The 26,609-nt window shown below is 36.2% G+C and overlaps 1 protein-coding gene across 7 annotated transcripts in view; it reads right to left on the bottom strand.

Moving 5' to 3' along the window:
• SPATA6 (spermatogenesis associated 6) overlaps positions 1 to 26,609 on the bottom strand; it is a 178,886-nt gene that overhangs the window by 119,880 nt on the left and 32,397 nt on the right. For 5 of the 7 annotated variants that reach the window (XM_028844159.2, XM_077991547.1, XM_015139044.3 and 2 more), the window contains 1 exon segment: positions 1,483 to 1,524. The exons of 1 other annotated variant lie outside the window; for it this stretch is intronic. In XM_028844159.2, the coding sequence (XP_028699992.1) occupies positions 1,483 to 1,524 (42 nt within the window). 7 annotated transcript variants of the gene reach the window in all.

The raw sequence follows: 26,609 nt of genomic DNA, 5'->3' as shown, positions 1-26,609 counted from the left end.
ATTCTATTTAGAAGCAAAATCATCAAGTATCATGTATCTATTGCCTGATGCCTTATTGAAATACCTGTTTTGGGTCATGTTTATTTTCTATGAAAGGAAAATTAAAATAAAGATATGTTAAAAATATTAACACATTTTCCTTTTTCAGAAACATACTACAAAAATATGAAGTTGGTCCAACATTTATATGTCAGTTACCATCTCCACATTGGTTTGTTTGTTTGTATTTATTTATTTATTTTGAGATAGAGTTTCACTCTTTTTGCCCAGGCTGGAGTGCAATGGCGCCATCTCAGCTCACTGCAACCTCCACCCTACCCTGGGTTCAAGTGATTCTCCTGCCTCAGCCTCCCGAGTAGCTAGGACTACAGGCGCGCGCCACCACGCCCAGCTATGTATTTTTAGTAGAGACGGGGTTTCAACATGTTGGCCAGGATGGTCTCAATCTCCTGACCTCGTGATCTGCCCACCTTGGTCCCACAAAGTGCTGGGATTACAAGCGTGAGCCACCGCACCCAGCCAGCACTCCATTTTTCACATTAAAAAATTTTGATTAATATAGATGTCATCTATAATCACAGAAATCAATATCAGAAATGAAACTATCCTCTATATTTTAACTCTGCCTTCTCCAGGGAACTGTAACATTTACTACATAAGTAAGGTTTTATTCTCTTCCCTTCCCTAATAATAGGCAACACATGAAAACAATGATAATTAACTATTTTATCAATAAAAATATATAGTTTTAGAAAAATCACAAAAACTTAAAAGTCAATTTTTATGACTGTCACAAAATATTTTAGAATGATAAGTTATTTTCCATTTTCAATTACTACTATTCAATTTTAGAACAATGTATTAAAGTGACATTTATGACAATCTTTCTGTATATATTATTTTGGTCTAGTGACATTTTACACGTAGTAGATCAACAATAGAAACTTTACACTGTTCTTAACTTGGGAAGAGCAGCAAAGATGAGATTTTTTTTTTTTTTTTTTGAGACAGAGTCTCACTCTGTCACCCAGGCTGGAGTGCAATGGCATGATCCTGGCTCACTGCAACCTCTGTCTCCCAGGTTCAAGTGATTCTCCTGTCTCAGCCTCCCGAGTAGTTGGGATTACAGATGCCCACCACCACACCCAGATAATTTTTGTATTTTTAGTAGAGATGGGGTTTCACCATGTTGGTGACGCTGGTCTCCAACTCCTGACCTCGGGTGATCCGCCTGCCTCAGCCTCCCAAAGTGCTGGGATTACAGGCATGAGCCACCATGCCTGGCCTGGGAAGATGAGATTTTAAAGTTAAAAAACATGTCACTGACATGAGTTCCCAAGTCCATTTACTGTATCAGTATATAATACACTATATTATATCCTTATCAAATAATAGAATATAATCAATATGTAATACATTATATCATATATTACATCAATTTATGATATATTATATTATATATATTACATAAATATATATTACCTGGTGGAACTAGCTGTATCAACTCGAACACTGCTGTATCATCTAAAAGTTTAAAGAAAAATTTCCTTAAATAAATTAATAGCAAAAAATTACTTAATTTACCACGGGAGTGTCTAAAAGCCAAAGTAATCACTAGGTAGACTATATATATGCTTATATATTAGTATATAATGTACACTTCTTTCTTTTAGAGACAGTGTCTCGCTCTGTTGCCAGGCTGGAGTGCAGTGGCACAATCTTGGTTCACTGCAACCTCCGCCTCCCGGACTCAAGCAATTCCCCTGCCTCAGCCTCCTGAGTAGCTGGGACTACAGACACACACCACCACACCCGGCTACCTTTTTTTTGTATTTTAGTAGAGACGGGGTTTCACCATGTTTGGCCAGGATAGTCTCAATCTCCTAACCTTGTGATCCACCCGCCTCGGCCTTTCAAAGTGCTGGGATTACAGGTGTGAGCCACCGTGCCCAGCCTAATGTAAACTTTTATAAATATAAATTATGTCTATTTCTTAAGTAGAGTGGTGAGTACAGTGAGGTACATTGACTCTTGAACAACTTGAGCGTTAGGGGCACCAACACATGTGTCATAAAAAATCCATGTATAATTTTTTCCTTCCCAAAATCTTCATAGCCTACTGTTGACCAGAAGCGTAACTAGGAACATAGTTGATTAGCATATATTTTATGCTATATGTATTATATACTGTATTCTTTCAATAAAGTAAGCTAGAGAAAAGAAAATGTTATTAAGAAAATCCTAAGGATGAGAAAACACATTTATAGTACCGTATTTATTGATACCATAAGTTTATATTGTCTGCTTACAAGATAAATTGTCTGTCTGAAATGGAATGCAACCACAGCTGCGGCCCTCTATGTATGGTACATATCAAGGCATTCAACTTTGTCTTGTAGTGTCATGACTTTCCTCCGCTTCCTGAGTGCACTTCCAGCATCACTAGTGAAACTCTGCATGGGTCGCCTGAACTCTAAGTGAAGGGTTGCTGGAGGCTCAGTAGGGACAAGTGTGAGAGAGAAAACTCCTGAGACAGCCAATCATTGGGCTCTCAAGTTTTTGTTAAGTTTTACTTCCTGGAGTTCTACTAGGTCCTCACTATAAATACTGGAGAAAAATCCCCTCATATTTCCACCAGCAGGGAGAAGAGGAAAGAAACCATTTTGAAGCATATCAGAGCATTCCATTCTTAACAAGACCTGACCTCAGGATTCTTTTTCTACAGCCTAATCAACTGGGCTCATATCAGAGCCTAACCTATCTGAGAGAAAGTAAATACTCAAATACTCCAGCCAGCTCTGCGGTTCTACTTCTGGGAAGAAAACCCAAGTCCAGCTCCCTCTAGCCTTCCACGTGAGAGAAGGGAAATACCCAACTCCAACCACATCTAGCATTCCACACAGGGGAAGGGAAAAACTCACTGCCCCTCCTTCCAGCCATCCTGTCCAAACTAAGAGGGGAAAATCAGAAGCACCGGTGAAGGTCACAGTTTAGGGGCACAGGCTCACCAAAAGACTGTGACCTGATCATAAGACTGTAGAACACCTCCCTCTCCTCACACCTTACCGATACACTACTAAAAGCTCTTTACCACAGTTTCATTCACTCAGTATAGCTTTCAGCAAATAAGTACATACTAAGTACAAATACTTACATAAGGCATACTAAACAGCAAAAAAAAAAAAAAAAAAAAAACAGTTTGAAGAGACTGAACAAGCATCAGACCCAGAGTCAGATATGGCAAGAATGTTGGAATTACTATATCATGAATTTTGAAAAACTATAACACGCCATGGGATCTAATGGAAAAAGGAAACAACATGCAAGAACAGCTGGATAATATAAGCAGAAAGAGATAGAAATTCTAAGAAAAAAACTGCCAACCTAAATAAACAGCAAGAGGCTCTTTAAAGAAAATAATATTTATTCAGGAATAGGGCATTGAAATGGGAATACAGGTGCCATAGTAAACTATATGTGCATCCAGGGAGGCAAAGGCAGACAAAGGGTTTTAAAGGGAATGTGAGGAAAATTACATAATTGTTTTGAAATGATTAGTCTTGGCTACAAGTATCAATAACAAGGGTGATGACAGTCCAAGGTTGGACAGGAAGTTGCTGGGCAGATGTGCTCATGCAAGTATTTTTTGGGTTAGGTTGCGATGGCCTTTGTGTAAGACTTAGATTTTTGTAGAGTCTTTTATGACAGTTTGGCCATCACGCATACAAGTGTGACAATCCTCCCCTCATAGTCTTTCCCTATTCTATTTGTCAGGGGTTTTTTTGGTGTTTTTTGTTTTTGTTTTTGTTTTTAACACAGATGACTTGACTTTGATTCTGACAACTTTCACAAATAAAAAAGAAATACTATAGATTGAAAACACTGTAATGGAAATGAAGAATGCCTTTGATGAACTCACTATTAGATGGGACATGGCTGAAGAAAGAATCTTAAGACTTAAAGATATCACAACAAAAATTTCCAAAACTAAAAAGCAAACAGAAAAAAAAAGACTGAAAAAAAAAAAACACAACAAAAATATCCAAGACCTCTGAGATGACAACAAAAGGTATAAATACACATGATGAGAATATCAGAAAGAGATGAACTGGGAAAAAAAAACACACACACACACACACACACAAAAGTGCCTGAAGCAATAATGACAACAAATTTCCTTAAATTAGTGTCAGATGCCAAACCAAAATACAGGAAGGTCAGGGAACAGCAAGCAGAATAAATGCCCCCCCAAAATATCCCTAGGCACATCATATTCAAACTTCAGAAAACCAAAGACAAAAGAAAACTCTTGCACCAGGCACGGTGGCTCACACTTGTAATCCCAGCACTTTGGGAGTCTGAGGAATGTGGATTGCTTGAGCTCAGGAGTTCAAAACCAGCCTGGGTGACACAGCAAAACTCTGTCTCTACAGAAAATACAAAAATTAGCAGAGCATGGTGGCACGCACCTCTAGTCCCAGCTACTCAGGAGGCTGAGGTAGGAGGATCACTTGAGCCAGAGAGGTGGAGGTGGCAGTGAACCAAAATCATATCCCTGCACTCCAGCCTAGGTGAAGGAGCGAGACTCTATCTCAAAAAAAAAAAAAAAAAAAAAAAAAAAAGAAAGAAAAGAAAAGAAAAAGAAAATTGAAAAGAAATAAAAAATCCTGAAAGAAGCCAAAGGGAAAAAATACTGAACCTATAGAAAAGCAAAGATAAGAAATACATCTGACTTCTCCTCAGAAACAATTCAAGCAAGAAGAGAGTAGAGTGAAATATCCATATATATGGATAAAAGGATATATGAGATTTGCTTCAAAATAATGATGTATGAAAAAAATCAAATTCCTACAAAAAGAAAACATTTACATAACATATAGGAAAAAGTGAATACTCACATATGTATGTGTGCGTGTGTGTATATTTATGTATGTGTTTACATGTACACACATACAAATACACACAAATACATACATTTTATTTAAAACCTTACAACAAATAAAACAGTAAGCCAGATGACTGCACTGGTGAATTTATTTTCAAAATGCCAATGATGTGCATACTCTTAGGAAACAGTAAAAGAAAGAATCCTTCTCAACTTATTTATAAGCCCTGCAAAATCTTGATACTAAAACCCGACAAGGACCTTACAAGAAAAGAAAAAGGACAGGCAATCAATTTCATGAACAGAGATGCAAAAATCCTAAACAAAACATTATCAACTCAAATCCACTAATATACAAATATGGTTTAATATTCAAAAATAATGCAGCATAATTCACCACATGAACAGAATAAAAGAGAAAAAAAAAGGTGTTTCATAAAATTTAACCACCATTTATGCTTTTAAAAATCTCAGCAAACCAAGACTAGAAGGGACCTTTTTTAATGACAAAGGCTTTCTACCAAAAACCTACAGCAAACATTATACCAAGTGGTGAAAGCTGAAACTTTCCCTCTGAGATCAAGAATAAGACATACACTTCATTCATGGTTGTCATTTACTTCAACATTTTACTGGAGCTCTGAGCCACTGGAATAAAGCAATAAATAAATTAAAAGGTTTAACAATAAGAAAAGAGAAACTAGAAGTACCCTATGACCCAGCCATCCCATTACTGGGTATATACCCAAAGGATTATAAATCATGCTACTATAAAGACACATGCACACGTATTTTATTGCAGCACTATTCACAATAGCAAAGACTTGGAATCAACCCAAATGTCCATCAGTGACAGACTGGATTAAGAAAATGTGGCACATATACACCATGGAATACTATGCAGCCATAAAAAAGGATGAGTTTGTGTCCTTTGTAGGGACATGGATGCAGCTGGAAACCATCATTCTCAGCAAACTATCGCAAGAACAGAAAACCAAACACCGCATGTTCTCACTCACAGGTGGGAAATGAACAATGAGATCACTTGGACTCGGGAAGGGGAACATCATACACCGGAGCCTATCATGGGGAGGGGGGAGGGGGAGGGATTGCACTGGGAGTTATACCTGATGTAAATGACGAGTTGATGGGTGCTGACAAGTTGATGGGTGCAGCACGCCAACATGGCACAAGTATACATATGTAACAAACCTGCACGTTATGCACATGTACCCTAGAACTTAAAGTATAGTAATAAAAAAAAAAAAAGAAAAGAGAAACTATCATGTTCGTTATTTAAAGACAACGCAAACACAAAATGTCCAAAGTAATTTAAAGACACATTTCTTTTAAATTAATGTCTATAGCAAAGTTGCTAAAACAAAGATAATATGCCAAAGTCAAATGTATTTTTATGTAACAGCAACAATTAGAAACAACGTTATAATCTGTTTTTTAAATGTGAAATACCTAGAACAATACTGAATGAAAGATGCTTAGACTGCTACACAGAAAAGTATCTACATTATCATGTATAATTAAAGAAGTTGAAAATTAACAGAAAAAAATATATATTTCAGAGATATCAACCAATCACAATGTATGGAACTTAGATATCTGAGTCTCAATTCAAACACAAGAGTATTTTAACAATTATAAAACAGGGAGGCCGGATGAGGTGGCTCACACCTATAATCCCAGCACTTTGGGAGGCTGAGGTGGGCAGATCACAAGATCAGGAGTTCGAGACCAGCCTGGCCAATATGGTGAAACTCCGTCTCTACTAAAAATACAAAAAAAAAAAAAAAAAAAAAAAAAAAGCCAGGCTTGGTGGTGCATGCCTGTAATCCCAGCTACTTGGGAGGCTGAAGCAGGAGAATTGCTTGAACCTGGGAGGTGGAGGTTGCAGTGACCTGAGATCTCACCATTGCACTCCAGCCTGGGCAACAGACAGACTGAGACTCCATCTCAAAAACAAAAAACAAAACAAAAACCAGAGAAATGTAAACTGGGTGGATATTTGATAAGAAATTGCTCATTTTTAGATGTGATATAGTACTGTTTCTATAGTTTAGATGTCCATATCCACAGATAAAAGGATATGATGTCTGAAGTTTGCTTCAAAATAATCTGAAAATAGGTGATGAAGTAAGGAGATACAGATAAAACAACATTAGCCATGTGTTGATAATTATGGAACTAAGTTTTGAGTACATGGGGGGTTTCATTATTCTCTTTTGTCTACTTTTGTGTATTTATGAGTATTTTTCTAATACAAAGGTTTTTAAAATGTTTTCAACTGGACAAAGTTATATGTGTGTGTGTGCTCTAAACATACCACCATGAAAGTTCTCAATACACTGTTTTGTTGTTGTTGTTGTTTTAAAGTTCTTTGCTGATTTTTCCGTAAGATTTACTAAAATGTTCAAATTCCTCACTCAAAATATTAATCACATAAATGTTTAAATTTTTCAGAATATCTTCATATTTCCTACCTTTCATACATTAAACAATACTAATTTTATCATTAAAAATTTTTTAAAAGGTTTTACAAAGAGAGAAGTAGAAGCAATAGACTCTTACCATGAAATCAATCATCTCCTTTTAATCTCATGCCACATGGTTTTGTCAACTGTTTATCCTTTCTCACTGCAATCTCGTAAACTCATGGCCACTACCACTTTTTCATTGAAGATCTAACTGGCTAATCTTCCTCTCAAATTTAAGACTTGTCATAATTTTGAGCAACATCAACATCCATGTGAATGATTCATACAATAGTTCTCTGACCTCCTCAAAGCCAGGACACCTATGGAAGGATTCTGATTATATAGTTACATACCTGATTCTTCTTTTACTGCAACTGATGTTCTTTTAAACAAAGGGTCTGTATTTTATGCATTTCTTAATCCTCTATATTCTCTTATAGTAATTGTGTCTGTACAGGTAATTTAAAAATATTTAAACTAATCTTAGTTATTATCATAGGTCACTGGATAAGCAACTTTTGCTTAAAAAGAGTTTTCTATCACCCCTCAAATAACACAATATATCCTATGAATACATCATGCTTCTTCTAATCTCATTATCAATAAATGGAAGAACAAAAAAGGGAAAATGCTGAAGTGGTACTAATATGATTTTGGCTTCTATGAAACTTGACTGACCTTACAATAATTATAATGATTAAGCACAAAGCAAAATCCTGTCTTCTAGAAAATATCTGAGCATACGATAAAATTTCATCAGAAATCAAATGAATTTCTGGGCATGGTAGCTCACTCCTATAATCCCAGCACTTTGGGAGGCCAAGCTGGGAGGGTCGCTTGAGCCCAGGAGTTCAAGACCAGCCTGGGCAACATGGCAAGAACCCATCCCTACAAATATATATATAAAATTAGCTGCCTGGTGGCATGTGCCTGTGGTCCCAGATACTTGGGAGGCTGAGGTAGATCACTTGAGCCTGGGAGGCAGAGGTCACAGTGAGCTGAGACTGCCACTGCACTCCAGCCTGGGCAACAAAACAAGACCCGGAAAAAAGCAAGAAAGCAAGAGAGCAAGAGAGCAAGGGAGGGAGGAGGGAGGGAGGGAGGGAGGGACAGAGGGAGGGAGGGAAGGAGGAAGGAAAGGAAGGAAGGAAAGAAGGAAGGAAGGAAAGAAGGAAGGAAGGAAGGGAGGGAGGGAGAGAGGGAGGGAGGAGGGGAGCGGGGGAGGGGAAGGGAAGGGGAGGGAGGAAGGAAGGAAAAGGACAGAGAAGGAAGGGAAGGGGAAGGGAAGGAGAAAGAGAAAACGGAAGGGGAAGGGAAGAAGAAATCAAATGAGTTAAACATAACCTTAGGATAAGCTCAGTTTCTTAATTTTCCACATATACTAACACTATATTTTTCCTGAGGTCAATTACTCTGCAACCTCAACTATTTGAAAAACATAATTACAAACTAGAAAATATTTTAAAAACAAAAAACTTACAAGTAATCAAAACAGTAGTGTTTACTACCATTTAAACAGTATCTTCTGTGTGTCAAGACCAAGCTTCTATTAGCTTCAAACAAATCCTTAAAACAACCCTAACAAGGTAACTACTACCTCTATTTTACAGATAAAAAACAGAGACTAAAGACTAATGTTATCAAAGATAACAGTTCCTGAGCTCAGGTATTACTGTATTCAAACCTGTTTTCTTTTCACTAACAACTCTACTGGAACTAGAAAATAGTGATTTACAAAATATACGTGGTATATGAATGAGGAGTAGAATAAAGAAATAAGACAGTTGCTAGAGAGAGACAAGGATGAAGACAGGAAATATTTCTTTTTAGGGTGGAAATGTACAATATGTTTATATAGGGTAAGAAAGCAGCGACAAGGAAGACACTAAGGAAATGGCGATTACAGGATACATCTAATGAACAAGCTCCTAGAGATGGAATGAGGAGATAAAGAAGACACGTAAACAGAGTAACTTTGAACAGAACAGAAAAACTTCATCCGGTAAGACTGGGCGAAGATAAGTACGGGTAAGAGTGTAGGTTACTTTTAGGACAGAGTGCAATAAACTTAGGCACATCACTACTATTACCTCAATCTTTGTCAGTGAAATGGGAAGTAATCATCTCTTCATCTTAAGAATACTAGAGTTTAAAACAAGGGGACACCTGATAAGAAAAATGAATATGTTTAGAATATCAATGATAGAAATTAAAGAGAAAGTTTTCCAAGAAGAAAGGAGTCCAAGGTAGTACTGAGAAGCAATTTATGATGGTACCGATTTGAAGGTCATGAGAATCTATCAATGTGATACTATGAAACATATATTTGGTCTTCATCCCCCTCCAAAATACTGTCTTTTTGTATGCCAATGTTGACTGACAGCTTCAGGATGGGGCTGGTCACTGGAAAGAAAAGAGCATGATTAGAGTTGGGACCTGCAGCACCCCCCACAAACTCCAGGAGGGGAGAGGGGTAGAGGGTCAAGTTGATCACCAATGGCCAATAGTTTAAACAATCATGCCTATGTAATGATGCCTCTATAAAAACCCAAGAAGACAGTTTCTGAATAGCTAACATGTGGATGTTCCTGGAGGGTGGCTCATCCAGGGAGGGATGGAAGCTCCACGCCCCTTCTACTAAACCTCATGCTATATATCTCTTCATCCATATTCTTTGTTATAGCCTTTATAATAAACTGGTAAACATAGGTTTAAGCAGTCCTCTGAGCTTCGTAAGCTGCTCTAGCAAATTAGTCAAAGAGGGGGTCGTGGAAACCCCAAGCTTCAAGCCAGTCAGGAGGAAGTTCCAGCCTGGACTTGGGCCTGGTGTCTGTAGGGGCTGCAGGATATGAGGGACTAAACCCCTCAATCTGTGGGATCTGACACTATCTCCAAGTAGAAAGGTTCAAAATTAAATTGGAGGACACCCAGTTGGTATCTGCTGAAGAAGTTTATTGCTTGCTTGGTAGTGGGGAGAACCCCTACCACTTTGGTCACAGAAGTCTTCTGTGTTAATGATTGTTGTGGTAAAAGAGAATAGAGAAAAACATGGCTTGATTTTTTCCTAAATAATAAGCAACAACAAACTAATCTAGTGTAAGAGCCAGAGAGGCAAGTTGCAGCATTGACCCAGTAATAGACACTTATTAAGAATCTACTACATGTTAGCTTTGATGTGACATTTGATATAATGAAATAAATAAGGTAAAATAAGATAAAGAAAGTTTCACAGCAGAATACTATTTAGCCACAAAAAAGAATGAAATCTTATTATTTGCAGTAACATGCATAAACCTAGAGGACATTATGTTAAGCAAAATAAGCACAACACAGAAAGAAAAAAATGATGCAGTATCTCAGTCATAGGTGAAATCTTAAAAAACACTATGATATAATAGAAGTAGAGAGCAGAATAGCAATAACCAGAGGTTGGGTAGGTTAAGATGGAGAGGGGATGAGGAAAGATTGATGGATGAGTACAAAGTTACAGTTAGATAGGATGAACTAATGCTGATGATCTATTGCACAGTAGGGTGACTATAGTTATCAACAATGTATGGTATATTTCAAAATAGCTAGAAGAGAGGACTCTGAATAGTCTTAGCAAAAAGAAACAATAAATATTTGAGGTGCTAGATATGCTAATTACCCTAATTTGATCATTACACAATGTATAAATGTATTAAAATTTCATATGATGCCCTATATATATGCACAATTATTATGTCAATTAAAAATAAAACTTGAAAAACAAGAAAGTTTCAATGTAACCAACACAAAAAGAACAAATCATTTTAAGCAGCCATGTTATATTTGATCTCTATCCTATATGCTCAGGGAAAAAGTCAATAAATTCCAAGAACCAGTAGTATTATAAGCCACATGTTATGGTTATATTACAAACTAATAATATTAAGATCATTAAGCCAATCATAAATAAATATTTGAAATACACTGAAAAGACTTAAGACACAATATGAAAGTACAGTAGAATGACTGAATATAAGATAAACATATTTTTGTCACTTTACTATATATCAACTCCACCTTCCCTTAAAAAAAGAAAAGAGAAAAAAGAAAACAAATTGGGTGAAGGTTCTTATTCTCAAAAGCAGAAAGAAAAATATAATAGTTAAAAATAAATATAGTCAGAAATGTACAGCAAATATACACATACACATACACACAGTCCCCAAAACATTAGTAGTAACAGGCTGGAAGAAAACAAGTTTAAATAAATCAATATATATCACATATCTGGACGGGAAGAATGGAAATATAAAAATGGCAATTCTCCCAAAATAAAATTAAAGCTTAAAGAGATTTATCTTAGACCTTCAAAAATGATTCAAAGTTCATCTAGAAAAATAAATATGCAGGAATATGAATGTGTGTATCAAATGGAAAGAATATACATCATAGAAAGCTGTAATGGTTAACTATGCATTATCAGTCCAATAATAGAGATTTGGAATAATGAAACAGGCAGAATGGGGGGAAAGGAGGATGGGAGAGTATAGAGAAAAAGAATGAGAGCAGAAAATATATTAACGAGAAACAGATTTCTGCTTCTATAATGACAATTTACACAAAGCAGACCAATCATTCTAAAAGGATTAAGAAAATCCGGATTATTTTTTAAAATTTGTCTGTATTCACAGAGAAGCTAATAAAGCAGTGACGAACGACAAAGCCAAGATCTGGGAGAAGGCAAAGCCAGGGAGATGAACCAGACAATGGAGCTGTTTTCTCCCTAAGAGAATCTGCTAATTCTGGAAAAAAGAAATTGAAAGACTGGAAAAGCTGAGCTGAGATTTTTATGGTCTCACAGACTAGAAGCAGAATACGAGTGCAGGGTCTACCAAGAAGAGGAAGTCTTTATAAAGTCTCTTCAATTTGGATAGGGCCCCTAAAAGACAGGATCATAGGAATAAGTACTAACTCAAAGGAACCTGGTCTTTACAAGGACTGAAATCCATCTTCAAATCATCTCAATGCCTGACATTGGATTGATATCATCAAGGATTGCTAGTATTACTAGCAACCTACTATAAACAAATAAAAAGCAAACATAAAGCCTATCTGGAGAAAGAGAACAAGACACTATGCCTTCAACTATTTTTACAATTTTTCACATACAATGTCATATATTCAAAATTAACCATGAATGGAACAGTTAATTTTTGGAAAGTATTCAGCAGTGTCAACTAAAAATAGGCATACATCTACCCTATGATTCAGAAATTTCACCTGTAAGAATATACCAAAAGAACTAAGTATATCTCTTTACCAAAAGATATTTATAAGAATGCTCATAGTACTTTTATTCATAATAATCCAAAACTTAAAACAATTGTCATCAATAGAAAAATGAATGACAGTATATTCATATAACGTAATACTAAACAGCAAAAGAAGAATGAACTACTGAGACATAACAACATAGATAATTCTAACAGACACTAGGTTTAGTTAAAAAATTAAAATAACATATTCAAATAAATACATATTACATGATTTCATTTATATGAAGTCCAAGAATAAAATTAATCAATGCTGATAAAAACTCAGAAAAGTCGGCCGGGTATGGTGGCTCACACCTGTAATCCCAGCACTTTGGGAGGCTGAGGTGGGCAGATCACTTGAGGTAAGGAGTTCAAGACCAGCCTGATCAACATGGAGAAACCCCATCTCTACTAAAAACACAAAATTAACCGGGCATGGTGGTGCATATCAGTAATCCCAGCTACTCGGGAAGCTGAGGCAGGATAATTGCTTTAACCCAGGAGGCAGAGGTTGCGGTGAGCAGAGACTGGCCCATTGCACCCCAGCCTGGGCAACAAGAGCAAAACTGCGTCTCAAAAAGAAAAAAAGAAAAAAGAAAAAGTGAGAAAAATGACTATCCTGGGGAGAGGTATTGACTGGTAGAGGCGAAATGGAACTTTTAATGTTTTCTTTTTTTTTTTTTTTTGAGACAGAGTCTCACCCTGTCACACAGGCTGGAGTGCAATGGTACAATGTCAGCTCACTGCAACCTCCACCTCCCAAATTCAAGTGATTCTCCTGTCTCAGCCTCCTGAGTAACTGGAATTATAGGCATCTGCCACCATGCCCGGCTAATGTTTGTATTTAGTAGGGATGGAGTTTGCACCATATTGCCCAGACTGGTCTCAAAATCCTGACCTCAGGTGATCCACCTGCCTCAGCCTTCCAAAGTGCTAGGATTACAGGCATGAGCCACTGTATCCTGCTTTAATTGTTGTTGTAAAATTTTGTAGGTACATACATAGTACATGTATATATTTATGGGGCACATGAAATGTTTTAATACAGGCAGAAATGTAAAATAAGCACATCATGAAGAATGGGGTATCCATCCCCTCAAGCATTTATCCTTTGAGTTACAAACAATCCAATTACACTCTTTATTTTAAAATATACAATTAAGGTATTATTGACTATAGTCACCCAATTGCACTATCAAATAGTAGGTCTTATTAATTCTTTCCATATTTTTTGTATCCATTTACCATCCCCACCTCCCCATAAACCTGTTACTATCCTTCCTAGCCTCTGGGAGCCATCCTTCTACTCTATCTCCATGAGTTCAACTGATTTGATTTTTAGATCCTACAAATAAGTGAGAACATGTGATGTCTGTCTTTCTGTGCCTGGCTTATTTCACTTAACATAAGTGGAACAGTTCCATCCATGTTGTTGCATATGACTGGATCTTATTCTTTTTTACAGTTGAATAATACTCTATTGAGTAAATGTACACTTTATTCATTCATCTGTTGATGGACATTTAGGTCCAAGTCTTAGCTACTGTAAACAGTGCTGCAACAAACGTAGCAATGCAGATATCTCTTTGACATACTGTTTTCCTTTCTTTTGGGTATATACTCAGCGGTGGATTGTTGGATCATATGATAACTCTATTTTTAGTTTTCTGAACCTCCACACTGTTCTCCACAGTGGTTGTACTCATTTACATTCCCAGAAACAATGTACAAGGGTTCCCTCTTCTCCACATCCCCACCAGCATTTGTTATTGCCTGTCTTTTGGATAAAAGCCATTTTAACTAGGATAAGATGATATCACATTGTAGTTTTGATCTGCATTTCTCTGATGATCAATGATGTTGAGCACATTTTCATATGCCAGTTTGCCATTTGTAAGTCTTTTGAAAAATGTCTATTCAATCTTTTGCCCATACTTTGTTCAGATTATTAGATATTTTCCTATAGAGTTGTTGGAGCTCCTTATATTCTGGTTATTAATCCCTTGTCAGAGGGGCAGTTTGTAAACATTTTCTCCCATTCTGTGGGCTGTCTCTTCCCTTTGCTGACTGTATCCTTTGCTGTGCAGAAGCTTTTTAACTTGATGTGATCCCAGTTGTCCACATTTGCTTTGGTTACCTGTGCTTGAGGGGTACTGCTCAAGAAGTCTTTACCCTGACCAATGAATGTACTGGAGACTTTCCCCAATGTTTTCCTGTAGTACTTTCATAGTTTGAGGTCTTAGACTTAAGTCTTCAATGCATTCTGGTTTGATTTTTGTATGTGGTGAGAGATAGGGAACTAGTTTCATTCTTTTGCATATAGATACCCAGTCTTTCCAGTACTATTTATTAAAGAGACTATCTTTTCCCTAGTGTGTGTTTTTGACACCTCTGTCAAAAATGAGTTCACTGCAGGTGTGCGGATTTACTTCCGGGTTCTCTGATTCTGCTCCACTGGCCTATGTGTCTGCAGAAGGGAACCTTTTAGATGCTGCAAGTATTTTGTATTTCAGTGAGTAGTGGTTATATGGTTACATACAAATGTCAATAGTCATTGACGTGTATTCATAAGAGGAGTGTAGTTTGCTTTAGTATACAAAGACTAGCTAAGGCAATATTCAAAATGAAGAATAAACCTGGAGGGTTTAAACTACCAGACAGCAAAACTTAAGCTACAGTAATTAAGAATGTATAGTATTTATGCAAGGATGGACAAACGGACCCATGAAACAGAACAGAAGCTAGAAAAAAATTCCACATGCCTACACATGCCCTAGCAGGCACGTAATCTATGACAAAATAAACACTATGAAGCAACGGGAATAAGTCTTTTCAACAAATGGTACTCTGTAATTAGAGATTATATGTGAATAAAACAAATTTTATCCTGACTTTATACTATATATAAAAATTAAATCCTGGTGGACTATAAATCAAAATGTAAAAGGTAAAGAAATAATACTTCTTAAAGATTATGTAGAAGGATGTTTTCATAACTGGTATAGGCAGATTTCTTTAAAATTAAAAAAAAAACAAGCACTGGGCACAAAGGAAAATATTAATAAATCAAACAACATTACTAAGTCAGATCATGTTAAAAATAACTTGTTCATCAAAAAAACAAGAATCGCTAATGGATTAAAAATGAAAGCCACACAGTGGGACAAGATACTTGCAACATATAACTGGCAAAGGGCTTGTAATGAGAAAATGTAGGGAATTCCCACAAATTAATAAGAAGATAACAAACAACCCAGTGGACAAATGGGCAAAAGACAGGCACTTTACAAGGAGAAGGAAGAGTGCATCTAAAGGACCTAGAAAGATAATCCCTAAACAGCTCATACACACATACTAGGAAGCACAGTAGACCAATTTGAAAAAACAGCAGAAACTGGAAAGGGGTTTGCTCATTTCAATAGCAGGTAAGTTCAAAAGTTGTACAATAGAGTCTGAAGATGGAAACTGACCACTCAGGGTTCCTGTGCAGAATGTAACCCAAAACACTACAAAAAAACTATAATAGAATAAAACTTGAGCAGGACAAAACTAAAAATAAAAATATCTGGAAAAAAATGGACTAGCAAAAGTGAAATGGAACAGAGACAGAATACCCTAGAAAGCAAGCCACCACACTTTGAACACTACATATAGAAGCTCTTTGAAGTTAAAATGTTGTCCTGAATCAATCTTCCAAGACATAAGAAAAAAAAATGCTTTTAATTTAAATTCAATTAAAAATGAGCAAAGAAAAGGATCAAGGTCAAATCTTTTACCAAGTTCTTGTTTAAATAATAATAAGTACAAGAAGAAAATTCCTACAATGACGGCAGCCAAAAAACATGCTAGCAAAATAGAGCAAAATTATAATCTACTGAAAAATTAAGGAAGTAATACAAGATATTAAAGAGCTACATTAATCAAAATTAGAAAAACACAGATGTAAGATGATATAAATCTGGAAAAAACTAAAAATAAAGAAAGTCAGCTCAATCTTTTTCTCTTATAAGAAATGGGGTCTCACTCTGTCACCCAGGCTGCAATGCAGTAGCATAATCATAGTTCACTGTACCCTCAAACTCCCGGGCTCAAGTGATCCACCGACCTGAGTCTTCTGAGTAGCTGGGACTATAGGCATGTACCACCACATCTGACTAATTTTTAATATTTTGTAGAGATGGGGTCTCACTATATTGCCCAGGCTGATCTTCAACTCCCAGCCTCAAGCAATTCTCTAGCCTAAGCTTCTCAAAGTGCTGGGATTATGTTTATGAGCCACCACACTCAATCAGAAGTTATTTCATAATTCGATATGAATTAAACTAAACAGCAAATGAAATAATACAACAGATATAATGGATTAAAATAGAAGAAAATGAGAATATACAATCAAAAAGAAACAAAAAAATTAAATAGCACAGAAAGTAAACACTAAACAGCCAACATGATCCAAAATACTATAACAGTAGCTCCTAATAAAGAAAATTGAGGCAAAAAAAAAAAAAAAGAGAAAATGAATACTAAATAATACACTTCAGGAAACTTTGCTGAAATGGATACATTACTGCTGTTTTCTATAATAAGCCTTATGGAATATATATATCTATTTTAAAGAAAAAAACCTAATTTTACAACCAATTAAAAATAATATAATTTTGATATAAGCAAAAACCAAATGACCTGATGGAGCTGAAAACCATGGCACAAGAACTACGTGACGAGTGCACAAGCTTCAGTAACAGATTCGACAAACTGGAAGAAAGGGTATCAGTGATTGAAGATCAAATGAATGAAATGAAGCGAGAAGAGAAGTTTAGAGAAAAAAGAGTAAAAACAAAAAACAAAGTCTCCAAGAAATATGAGACTATGTGAAAAGACCAAATTTACGTCAGATTGGTGTAACTGAAAGTGATGGGGAGAATGGAACCAAGGTGGAAAACACTCTGCCGGATATTATCCAGGAGAACTTCCCCAACCTAGCAAGGCAGGCCAACATTCAAATTCAGGAAATACAGAGAACACCACAAAGATACTCCTCGAGAAGAGCAACTCCAAGACACATAGTTGTCAGATTCACCAAGGTTGCAATGAAAGAAAAAATGTTAAGGGCAGCCAGAGAAAAAGCTCGGGTTACCCACAAAGGGAAGCCCATCAGACTAACAGCAGATCTCTCTCGACAGAAACTCTACAAGCCAGAAGAGAGTGAGGGCCAATATTCAACATTCTTACAGAAAAGAATTTTCAACCCAGAATTTCATATCCAGCCAAACTAAGCTTCATAAGTGAAGGAGAAATAAAATCCTTTACAGACAAGCAAATGCTTAGAGACTTTGTCACCACCAGGCCAGCCCTACAAGAGCTCCTGAAGGAGGCACTAAACATGGAAAGGAACAACCGGTACCAGCCACTGCAAAAACATGCCAAAATGCAAAGACCATTGATGCTAGGAAGAAACTGCATCAACTAATGAGTAAAATAACCAGCTAACATCATAATGATGGGATCAGAGTCACACATAACAATATTAACCTTAAATGTAAATGGGCTAAATGGTCCAATTAAAAGACATAGACTGGCAAACTGGATAAACAGTCAAGACCCATCAGTGTGCTGTATTCAGGAGACCCATCTCACGGGCAGAGACACACATAAGCTCAAAATAAAGGGATGCGAGAAGATCCACCAAGCAAATGGAAAACAAAAAAAGGCAGGGGTTGCAATCCTAGTCTCTGATAAAACAGACTTTAAACCGACAAAGATCAAAAGAGACAAAGAAGGCCACTACATAATGGTAAAGGGATCAATTCAACAAGAAGAGCTAACTATCCTAAATATATATGCACCTAATACAGGAGCACCCACATTCATAAAGCAAGTCCTTAGAGACTTACAAAGAGACTTAGACACCCACACAATAATAATGGGAGACTTTAACACCCCACTGTCAACATTAGACAGAACAAGGAGACAGAAAGTTAAGAAGGATATCCAGGAATTGAACTCAGCTCTGTACCAAGCAGACCTAACAAACATCTACAGAACTCTCTACCCCAAATCAACAGAATATACATTCTTCTCAGCACCACATCACACTTATTCCAAAATTGACCACACAGTTGGAAGTAAAGCACTCCTCAGCAAATGTAAAAGAACAGAAATTATAACAAACTGTCTCTCAGACCACAGTGCAATCAAACTAGAACTTAGGATTAAGAAACTCACTTAAAACCACTCAAGTACAAGGAAACTGAACAACCTGCTCCTGAATGACTACTGGGTACATAACGAAATGAAGGCAGAAATACAGATATTCTTTGAAACAAATGAGAACAAAGATACAACATACCAGAATCTCTGGGACGCATTTTAAAGCAGTGTGTAGAGGGAAATTTATAGCACTAAATGCCCACAAGAGAAAGCAGGAAAGACCTAAAATTGACAACCTAACATCACAGTTAAAAGAACTATAGAAGCAACAGCAAACACATTCAAAAGTTAGCAGAAGGCAAGAAATAACTAAGATCAGAGCAGAACTGAAGGAGACTGAGACATAAAAAACCCTTCAAAAAAATCAATGAATCCAGAAGCTGGTTTTTTTGAAGAGATCAACAAAATTGATAGACTGCTAGCAAGACTAATAAAGAAGAAAAGAGAGAAGAATCAAATAGTTGCAATAAAAAATGATAAAGGGGATATCACCACCAATCCCACAGAAATACAAACTACCATCAGACAATACTATAAACACCTCTACACAAATACACTAGAAAATCTAGAAAAAATGGATAAATTCCTGGACACATACACTCTCCCAAGACTAAACCAGGAAGAAGTTGAATCCCTGAATAGAACAATTACAGGCTCTGAAATTGACGCAATAATTAATAGCCTACCAACCAAAAGAAGTCCAGGACCAGACGGGTTCACAGACGAATTCTACCAGAAGTACAAGGAAGAGCTGACACCATTCCTTCAGAAACTATTCCAATCACTAGAAAAAGAGGGAATCCTCTCTAACTCATTTTATGAGGCCAACATCATCCTGATACCAAAGCCTGGCAGACACACACACAAAAAAGAGAATTTTAGACCAATATCCCTGATGAACATCGATGCAAAAATTCTCAATAAAATACTGGCAAACCGAATCCAGCAGCACATCAAAAAGCTTATCCACCATGATCAAGTGGGCTTCATCCCTGGGATGCAAGGCTGGTTCAACATATGCAAATCAATAAACGTAATCCAGCGTATAAACAGAATCAAAGACAAAAACCACATGATTATCTCAGTAGATGCAGAAAAGACCTTCGACAAAATTCAACAGCCCTTCATGCTGAAAACTCTCAATAAATTCGGTATTGATGGAACATACCTCAAAATAATAACAGCTATTTGTGACAAACCCACAGCCAATATCATACTGAATGGGAAAAAACTGGAAGCATTCCCTTTGAAAACTGGCACAAGACAGGGATGCCTTCTCTCACCACTCTTATTCAACATAGTGTTGGAAGCTCTGGCCAGGGCAATCAGGCAAGAGAAATAAATAAAGGGTATTCAATTAGGAAAAGAGGAAGTCAAATTGTCCCTGTTTGCAGATGACATGATTGTATATTTAGAAAACCCCATCGTCTCAGCCCCAAATCTCCTTAAGCTGATAAGCAACTTCAGCAAAGTCTCAGGATACAAAATCAATGTGCAAATATCACCAGCATTCTTATATACCAATAACAGACAAACAGAGAGCCAAATCACGAGTGAACTCCCATTCACAATTGCTTCAAGTAGAATAAAACAATTAAGAATCCAACTTACAAAGGATGTGAAGGACCACTTCAAGGAGAACTACAAACCACTGCTCAATGAAATAAAAGAGGACACAAACAAATGGAAGAACATTCCATGCTCATGGGCAGGAAGAATCGATATGAAAATGGCCATACTGCCCAAGGTAATTTATAGATTCAATGCCATCCCCATTAAGCTACCAATGACTTTCTTCACAGAATTGGAAAAACCTACTTTAAAGTTCATGTGGAACCAAAAAACAGCCAGCATTGCCAAGACAATTCTAAGCCAAAAGAACAAAGCTGGAGGCATCACGCTACCTGACATCAAACTATACTACAAGGCTACAGTAACCAAAACAGCATGGTACTGGTACCAAAACAGAGATATAGACCAATGGAAGAGAACAGAGCCCTCAGAAATAATGCCACACATCTACAACCATCTGATCTTTGACAAGTCTGACAAAAACAAGATATGGGGAAAGGATTCCCTATTTAACAAATGGTGCTGGGAAAACTGGCTAGCCATATGTAGGAAGCTGAAACTGGATCCCTTTCTTACACCTTATACAAGAATTAATTCAAGATGGATTAGAGACTTAAATGTTAGACCTAAAACCATAAAAACCCTAGAAGAAAACCTAGGTAATACCATTCAGGACGTAGGCATGGGCAAGGACTTCATGTCTAAAACACCAAAAGCAATGGCAACAAAAGCCAAGATGGACAAATGGGATCTAATTAAACTAAAGAGCTTCTGCACAGCAAAAGAAACTACCATCAGAGTGAATGGGCAACCTACAGAATGGGAGAATATTTTTGCAATCTACTCATCTGACAAAGGGTTAATATCCAGAACCTACAAAGAACTCAAACAAATTTACAAGAAAAAAACAAACAATCCCATCAAAAAGTGGGTGAAGGATACGAACAGACTTCTCAAAAGAAGACATTTATACAGTCAACAGACACATGAAAAAATGCTCATCATCACTTGCCATCAGGGAAATGCAAATCAAAACCACAATGAGATACCATCTCACACCAGTTAGAATGGTGATCATTAAAAAGTCAGGAAACAACAGGTGCTGGAGAGGATGTGGAGAAGTAGGAACACTTCTACACTGTTGGCAGGACTGTAAACTAGTTCAACCATTGTGGAAAACAGTGTGGTGATTCCTCAAGGATCTAGAACTAGAAATGCCATTTGACCCAGCCATCCCATTACTGGGTATATACCCAAAGGATTATAAATCATGCTGCTATAAAGACACATGCACACGTATGTTTATTGTGGCACTATTCACAATAGCAAAGACTTGGAACCAACTGAAATGTCCATCAATGACAGATTGGATTAAGAAAATGTGGCACATATATACCATGGAGTACTATGCAGCCATAAAGAAAGATGAGTTCATGTCCTTTGTAGGGACATGGATGCAGCTGGAAACCATCATTCTCAGCAAACTATTCCAAGAACAGAAAACCAAACACCGCATGTTCTCACTCATAGGTGGGAATTGAACAATGAGAACACTTGGACACAGAAAGGGGAACATCACACACCGGGGCCTGTTGTGGGGTGTGGGGAGGGGGGAGAGATAGCATTAGGAGATATACCTAATGTAAATGACGAGTTAATGGGTGCAGCACACCAACATGGCACATGTATCCATATTTAACAACCCTGCACGTTGTGCACATGTACCCTAGTACTTGAAGTATAAAAACAAAAAGAAATCAAATTTTAGACATGTACATAAGTGAAAAATAACAACATAAAAATACAGTCAATTAGCATGTTTTGTGCATTATACATATACTATATTATTATAATAAACTAGAGAAAAACAGTAAGAAAATCATAATGGAGAGAAAATATGTTTACTATTTATTAAGTGGAAATATGTATAAACATGAACATATTCATCAAGAAGTTCTTCATCTTTGTCTTCACATTGAACAGGCTGAGGTAAAGGAGGAAGTAGTGGGGGTTGGTCTTGCTATCTCAGGAACGGCAGAAACAGAAGAAAATGGAGCCAAATAGTTCACATTCACTTTGTTCAGGGTCAACTATATAGATACAGTTATTATACATACGTATGTATGTATAATACACACGTGTGTGTGTGTGTGTGTGTGTGATCCATTTAATAGATCTATTTGATATAACTATTTTGGAAGACTAGAGTCTATCAGAGGTTTGCAACTTCCAGGGGAAGGCTTCAATTATAAACCGTGATCAATTTCGGTCAGTTTCAGCTCTTAGTACAGTAACAGCTACCCAACCCTCAAACCCCAACCCACTGCAGGCAGATATGTACCTTTTTTAGGAGCAACCTGCACACAGGTTTGCCAGGATGGGCAAAAAAAAAAGATCCTTTCCTCCAAATATTAGAGATTTATACTCTGCTCCCCAATAACAGAGATGCAGATAAAGAGCCTTATGGCCATGTTGTTGCAGCTCACCCCATTGTTGCAAGCCCCTCCCAAGGACCAGCACCAGCATTCTTCTTCCCCTTTTTATTTTTTTCCCCCTTTTTGGGAGCCTTAAAGAATAGGACATTGAAAAACAATTGCACATACAGAGAAAATTATAAAGTGACTATACATGCTCAGGGGAAGGCTCAGAAAATACTTAAGGAGATATTACATTTATACTTTAGGCTGATCTTCAACACCAAGACAGCACACAACAATGAAAAAATCAAAAACAATAACAAAAAACTAGGGAAACAGGAAAAATTAGAGAAGAGAAAAAATCTGGATTCCAGAGTTACCATATTATTAGAATCAAATGCCCAGTTTTCAACAAAAAATAATCATAAGGGATAAAAGAAACAAGAAATATGCTGCAGTCAAAGGAAGAAAATAAATCAGCAGAAACTATGTGTGGAAAAGACTTTATGGCAGATAAATTAGATGAAGACTTTAAAACCACTGTCACAGAGATGCTCAAAAAGAAAAGAAAGATGAAGAGAAGGTCAGAGAAACAATATACGAACAAAATGGAAACATCAATAAAAATATTTAAAAGGAACCAAGAGAAAATGTTGCAGCTGAAACATACAATAACTAAAATGAAAAATTTACTAGATGGACTCAAAGCAGGATTTCCCCAGGGAGAAGAATAAATCAGTGAACCTGAAGATAGGACAATACAAATTATTGAGTCTGAGTAACAGAAATAAAAATAATTGAAGAAAAGTGAGCAGCCTAAGGAATGTGTAGGACACCATCCAAAGGACCAATGGACACACTTGGAAAGTCCATGAAGGAGGAGAGAGAAAGAAGCAAAGAATATATTTAAAGAAACAATGGCTGAAAACTTCTCAAATTTGATGAATGAAATAAACATTCGAGAAGCTCAACAAACTTCAGGAAAGATGAATATAAAAAGTACCACAATAAGACACATTATAAACTTCTAAAAGACAAAGTTGAGAATCTTGAAAACAGCACAAAAGACAAGCAACACATCACTTACAAAGGTCTTCAAAAAGATTATTAGCAGATACCTCATCAGAAACTGGAGGTCAGAAGGCAGTGGGCTCATATACACAAAATATTTAAAGAGAAAACTAACAAGAATTCTATATCAAGCAAAACTCTCCTTCAAAACTGAAGAAGAAGCTATGATGTCCCTGGAAAAATAAAAACTGACGAAGTTTATTACCATTAGACCTGTCCTGCAAGAAATGTTTAAGAGAGTCCTAAAGGGTGAAATGAAAGGACACTAGACAGTAACACAAAGTCATACAAAGAAATAAAGATCGCAATAAAGGTAAATAAGTGGGAAGTCAGAAAATCTAGTATTATTATAACAATGGGTAATAACTCCACATTTTTGTTTGCAACATATTTTCAAATACTAGTATATTTTTTCAATTATTTATGTTTTGGAACAGACAAAGTATAAACATGTAATCAGTGTTACAACATTGGTGTGTTAAATATAATCCTCACGGTAATCACAATGAAAACACAAAATACACACAAAAGGAAATGAGAGAGAAACTTGAACAATTCATTACCAAAAATAGCAACTAAACACAAAAGAAGACAGTAATGCAGGAAATAAGTAACAAAAAAGTTGTAAGGCATATAGAAAACAAATAGCAAAATGAAATAAGTCTCTATCAGTAATTACGTTAAATGTAAATGAATTAAAGCATCTCAGCAAAAGATAAAGAATGGTAGAATGGATAAAAACATATGTCCTAGGGATATGCTGTCTACAAGGGACTCACTTTAGGTCTAAAGATGCACATATCTTAAAAGTGAAAGGATGGGAAAAGATATTCCATGCAAAAAGTAACTAAAAGAGAGCAGGGGTGGTTATATTAATATCAGACAAAATAGACTTAAAATCAAAAATGATTACAAGCGAAAAAGAGCATTACATATTAATAAAAGGTTCAATGTGGCAAAAAGATTAAATTACATATTAATAAAAGGTTCAATGTGGCAAAAAGATTTAAGAATTGTAAACATTTATACATCTATAAACAGATCATAAAAATATATGAAACAAAAACTGACAGAATTGAAGAGAGAAACAAATGGTTCTACAATAATAGTAAGAGACATCAATAACCACTCTAAATAATGGATAAAACAACCACACAGAAGTTAAGAAAGAAAACAGAGGACCTAAAATAAATAAATAAATAAATAAATAAATAAATAAATAAACCAAATAGCTCTAACAGACATACATTTACCAAACACCCTACCCAACCACAACAACATACATATTTTTCTCAAGTATATATGGGGCATTTTCTAGGACAGACCATATGGTAGACCACAAATTAAATTTTAATAGATTTAGAACTATAGATATACAAAGTATATTCTCTAATCGCAATGGGATAAGGATAGAACTCAACAACAGAAATAAACTTGGAAAATCCACCAATTTATGGAAATAAAACAACACACTCTTAAATAATCAATGGATTAAAGAAGAAATCATGAGGGAAATTAGAAAATAAATAAAAATTTATTTATTAGAGTTAAATAAAAATGAAAATACAATACCAAAACTTATGGGATACAGGGAAAGCAGTCCTAAGAGATCTATAGCTATCAATGCTTACATTAAAAAATAAGAAAGGGCAGGGTGTAAGCGACTCATGCATGTAATCCCAGCACTTTGGGAGGCCAAGGTGGGTAGATTGCTTGAGTTCACAAGCTCGTGACAGCCTGGGCAACATAGTGAAACCCTGTCTTTACAAAAAATACAAAAATTAGCTGGGCATGGTGGCATATGCCTGTAGTCCCAGCTACTTGGGAGCCTGAGGTGGGAGAATGGCTTGAGCCTGGGAGGCATAGGCTGCAGTGAGTTGAGAACACACCACTGCACTCCAGCCTAGGCAACAGAGCCAGACCTTGTCTCAAAAATAAATAAATAAATATATGAATAAATAAATAAGATCTCAAATCAACAAACTAACTTTATAACTTAAGGACCTAGAAAAGCATAAAACTCCTAAAAATATATAGAACAAAGGCTTCAGGACATTGGATTTAGCAATGATTTCTTGGATAACTAAGGCAAAAGCAATTTTAAAAATACACAAATAGGACTCCATGAAAACTTTAAAATTTTGTGCATAAAAAGGCAGTATCAATGCATAAAAAGGCAATCCAAACAATGGGAGATAACATTTGCAAATAATATGTCTGATAAAAAAATTACAATCTAGAATATACAGAAAATTCCTAAAACAACAACAACAACAAAAATTCAAAAACGAGTAAAATATTTAAATGGACATTTCTCCAAAGAGGATACATAAATGGCTAATAAGCACAAGATGTTCAAGTTCAGTAATAATTAAGAAAATGCAAATTACAACTAAAATGAGATACCATCTCACACTCATTGAACGGGCTATCAAAACAACAGAAAACAAGTGTTGGTGAGGATGTGGAGAAATTGGAATCCTTGTGCAGTTGATGAAAATGTAAAATGATACAGCTACAATGGAAAACAGTATGGCAATTTCTGAAAAAAATTAAAGGTTGAATTACCATATGAGCCAGCAATTCCACATCTGAATATATACTCAAAAGCATGGAAAGTAGGATTGCGAACAGATATTTGTACTCCCATTTCGTAGCAGCATTAGTCACAATAACTAAAACA

Source organism: Macaca mulatta, chromosome 1 (genome assembly GCF_049350105.2).
Source record: "Macaca mulatta isolate MMU2019108-1 chromosome 1, T2T-MMU8v2.0, whole genome shotgun sequence".
NCBI lineage: Eukaryota > Metazoa > Chordata > Mammalia > Primates > Cercopithecidae > Macaca > Macaca mulatta.
Note: the sequence above shows the minus strand (reverse complement) of the source record. Positions and strands in the feature narration are given on the sequence as shown.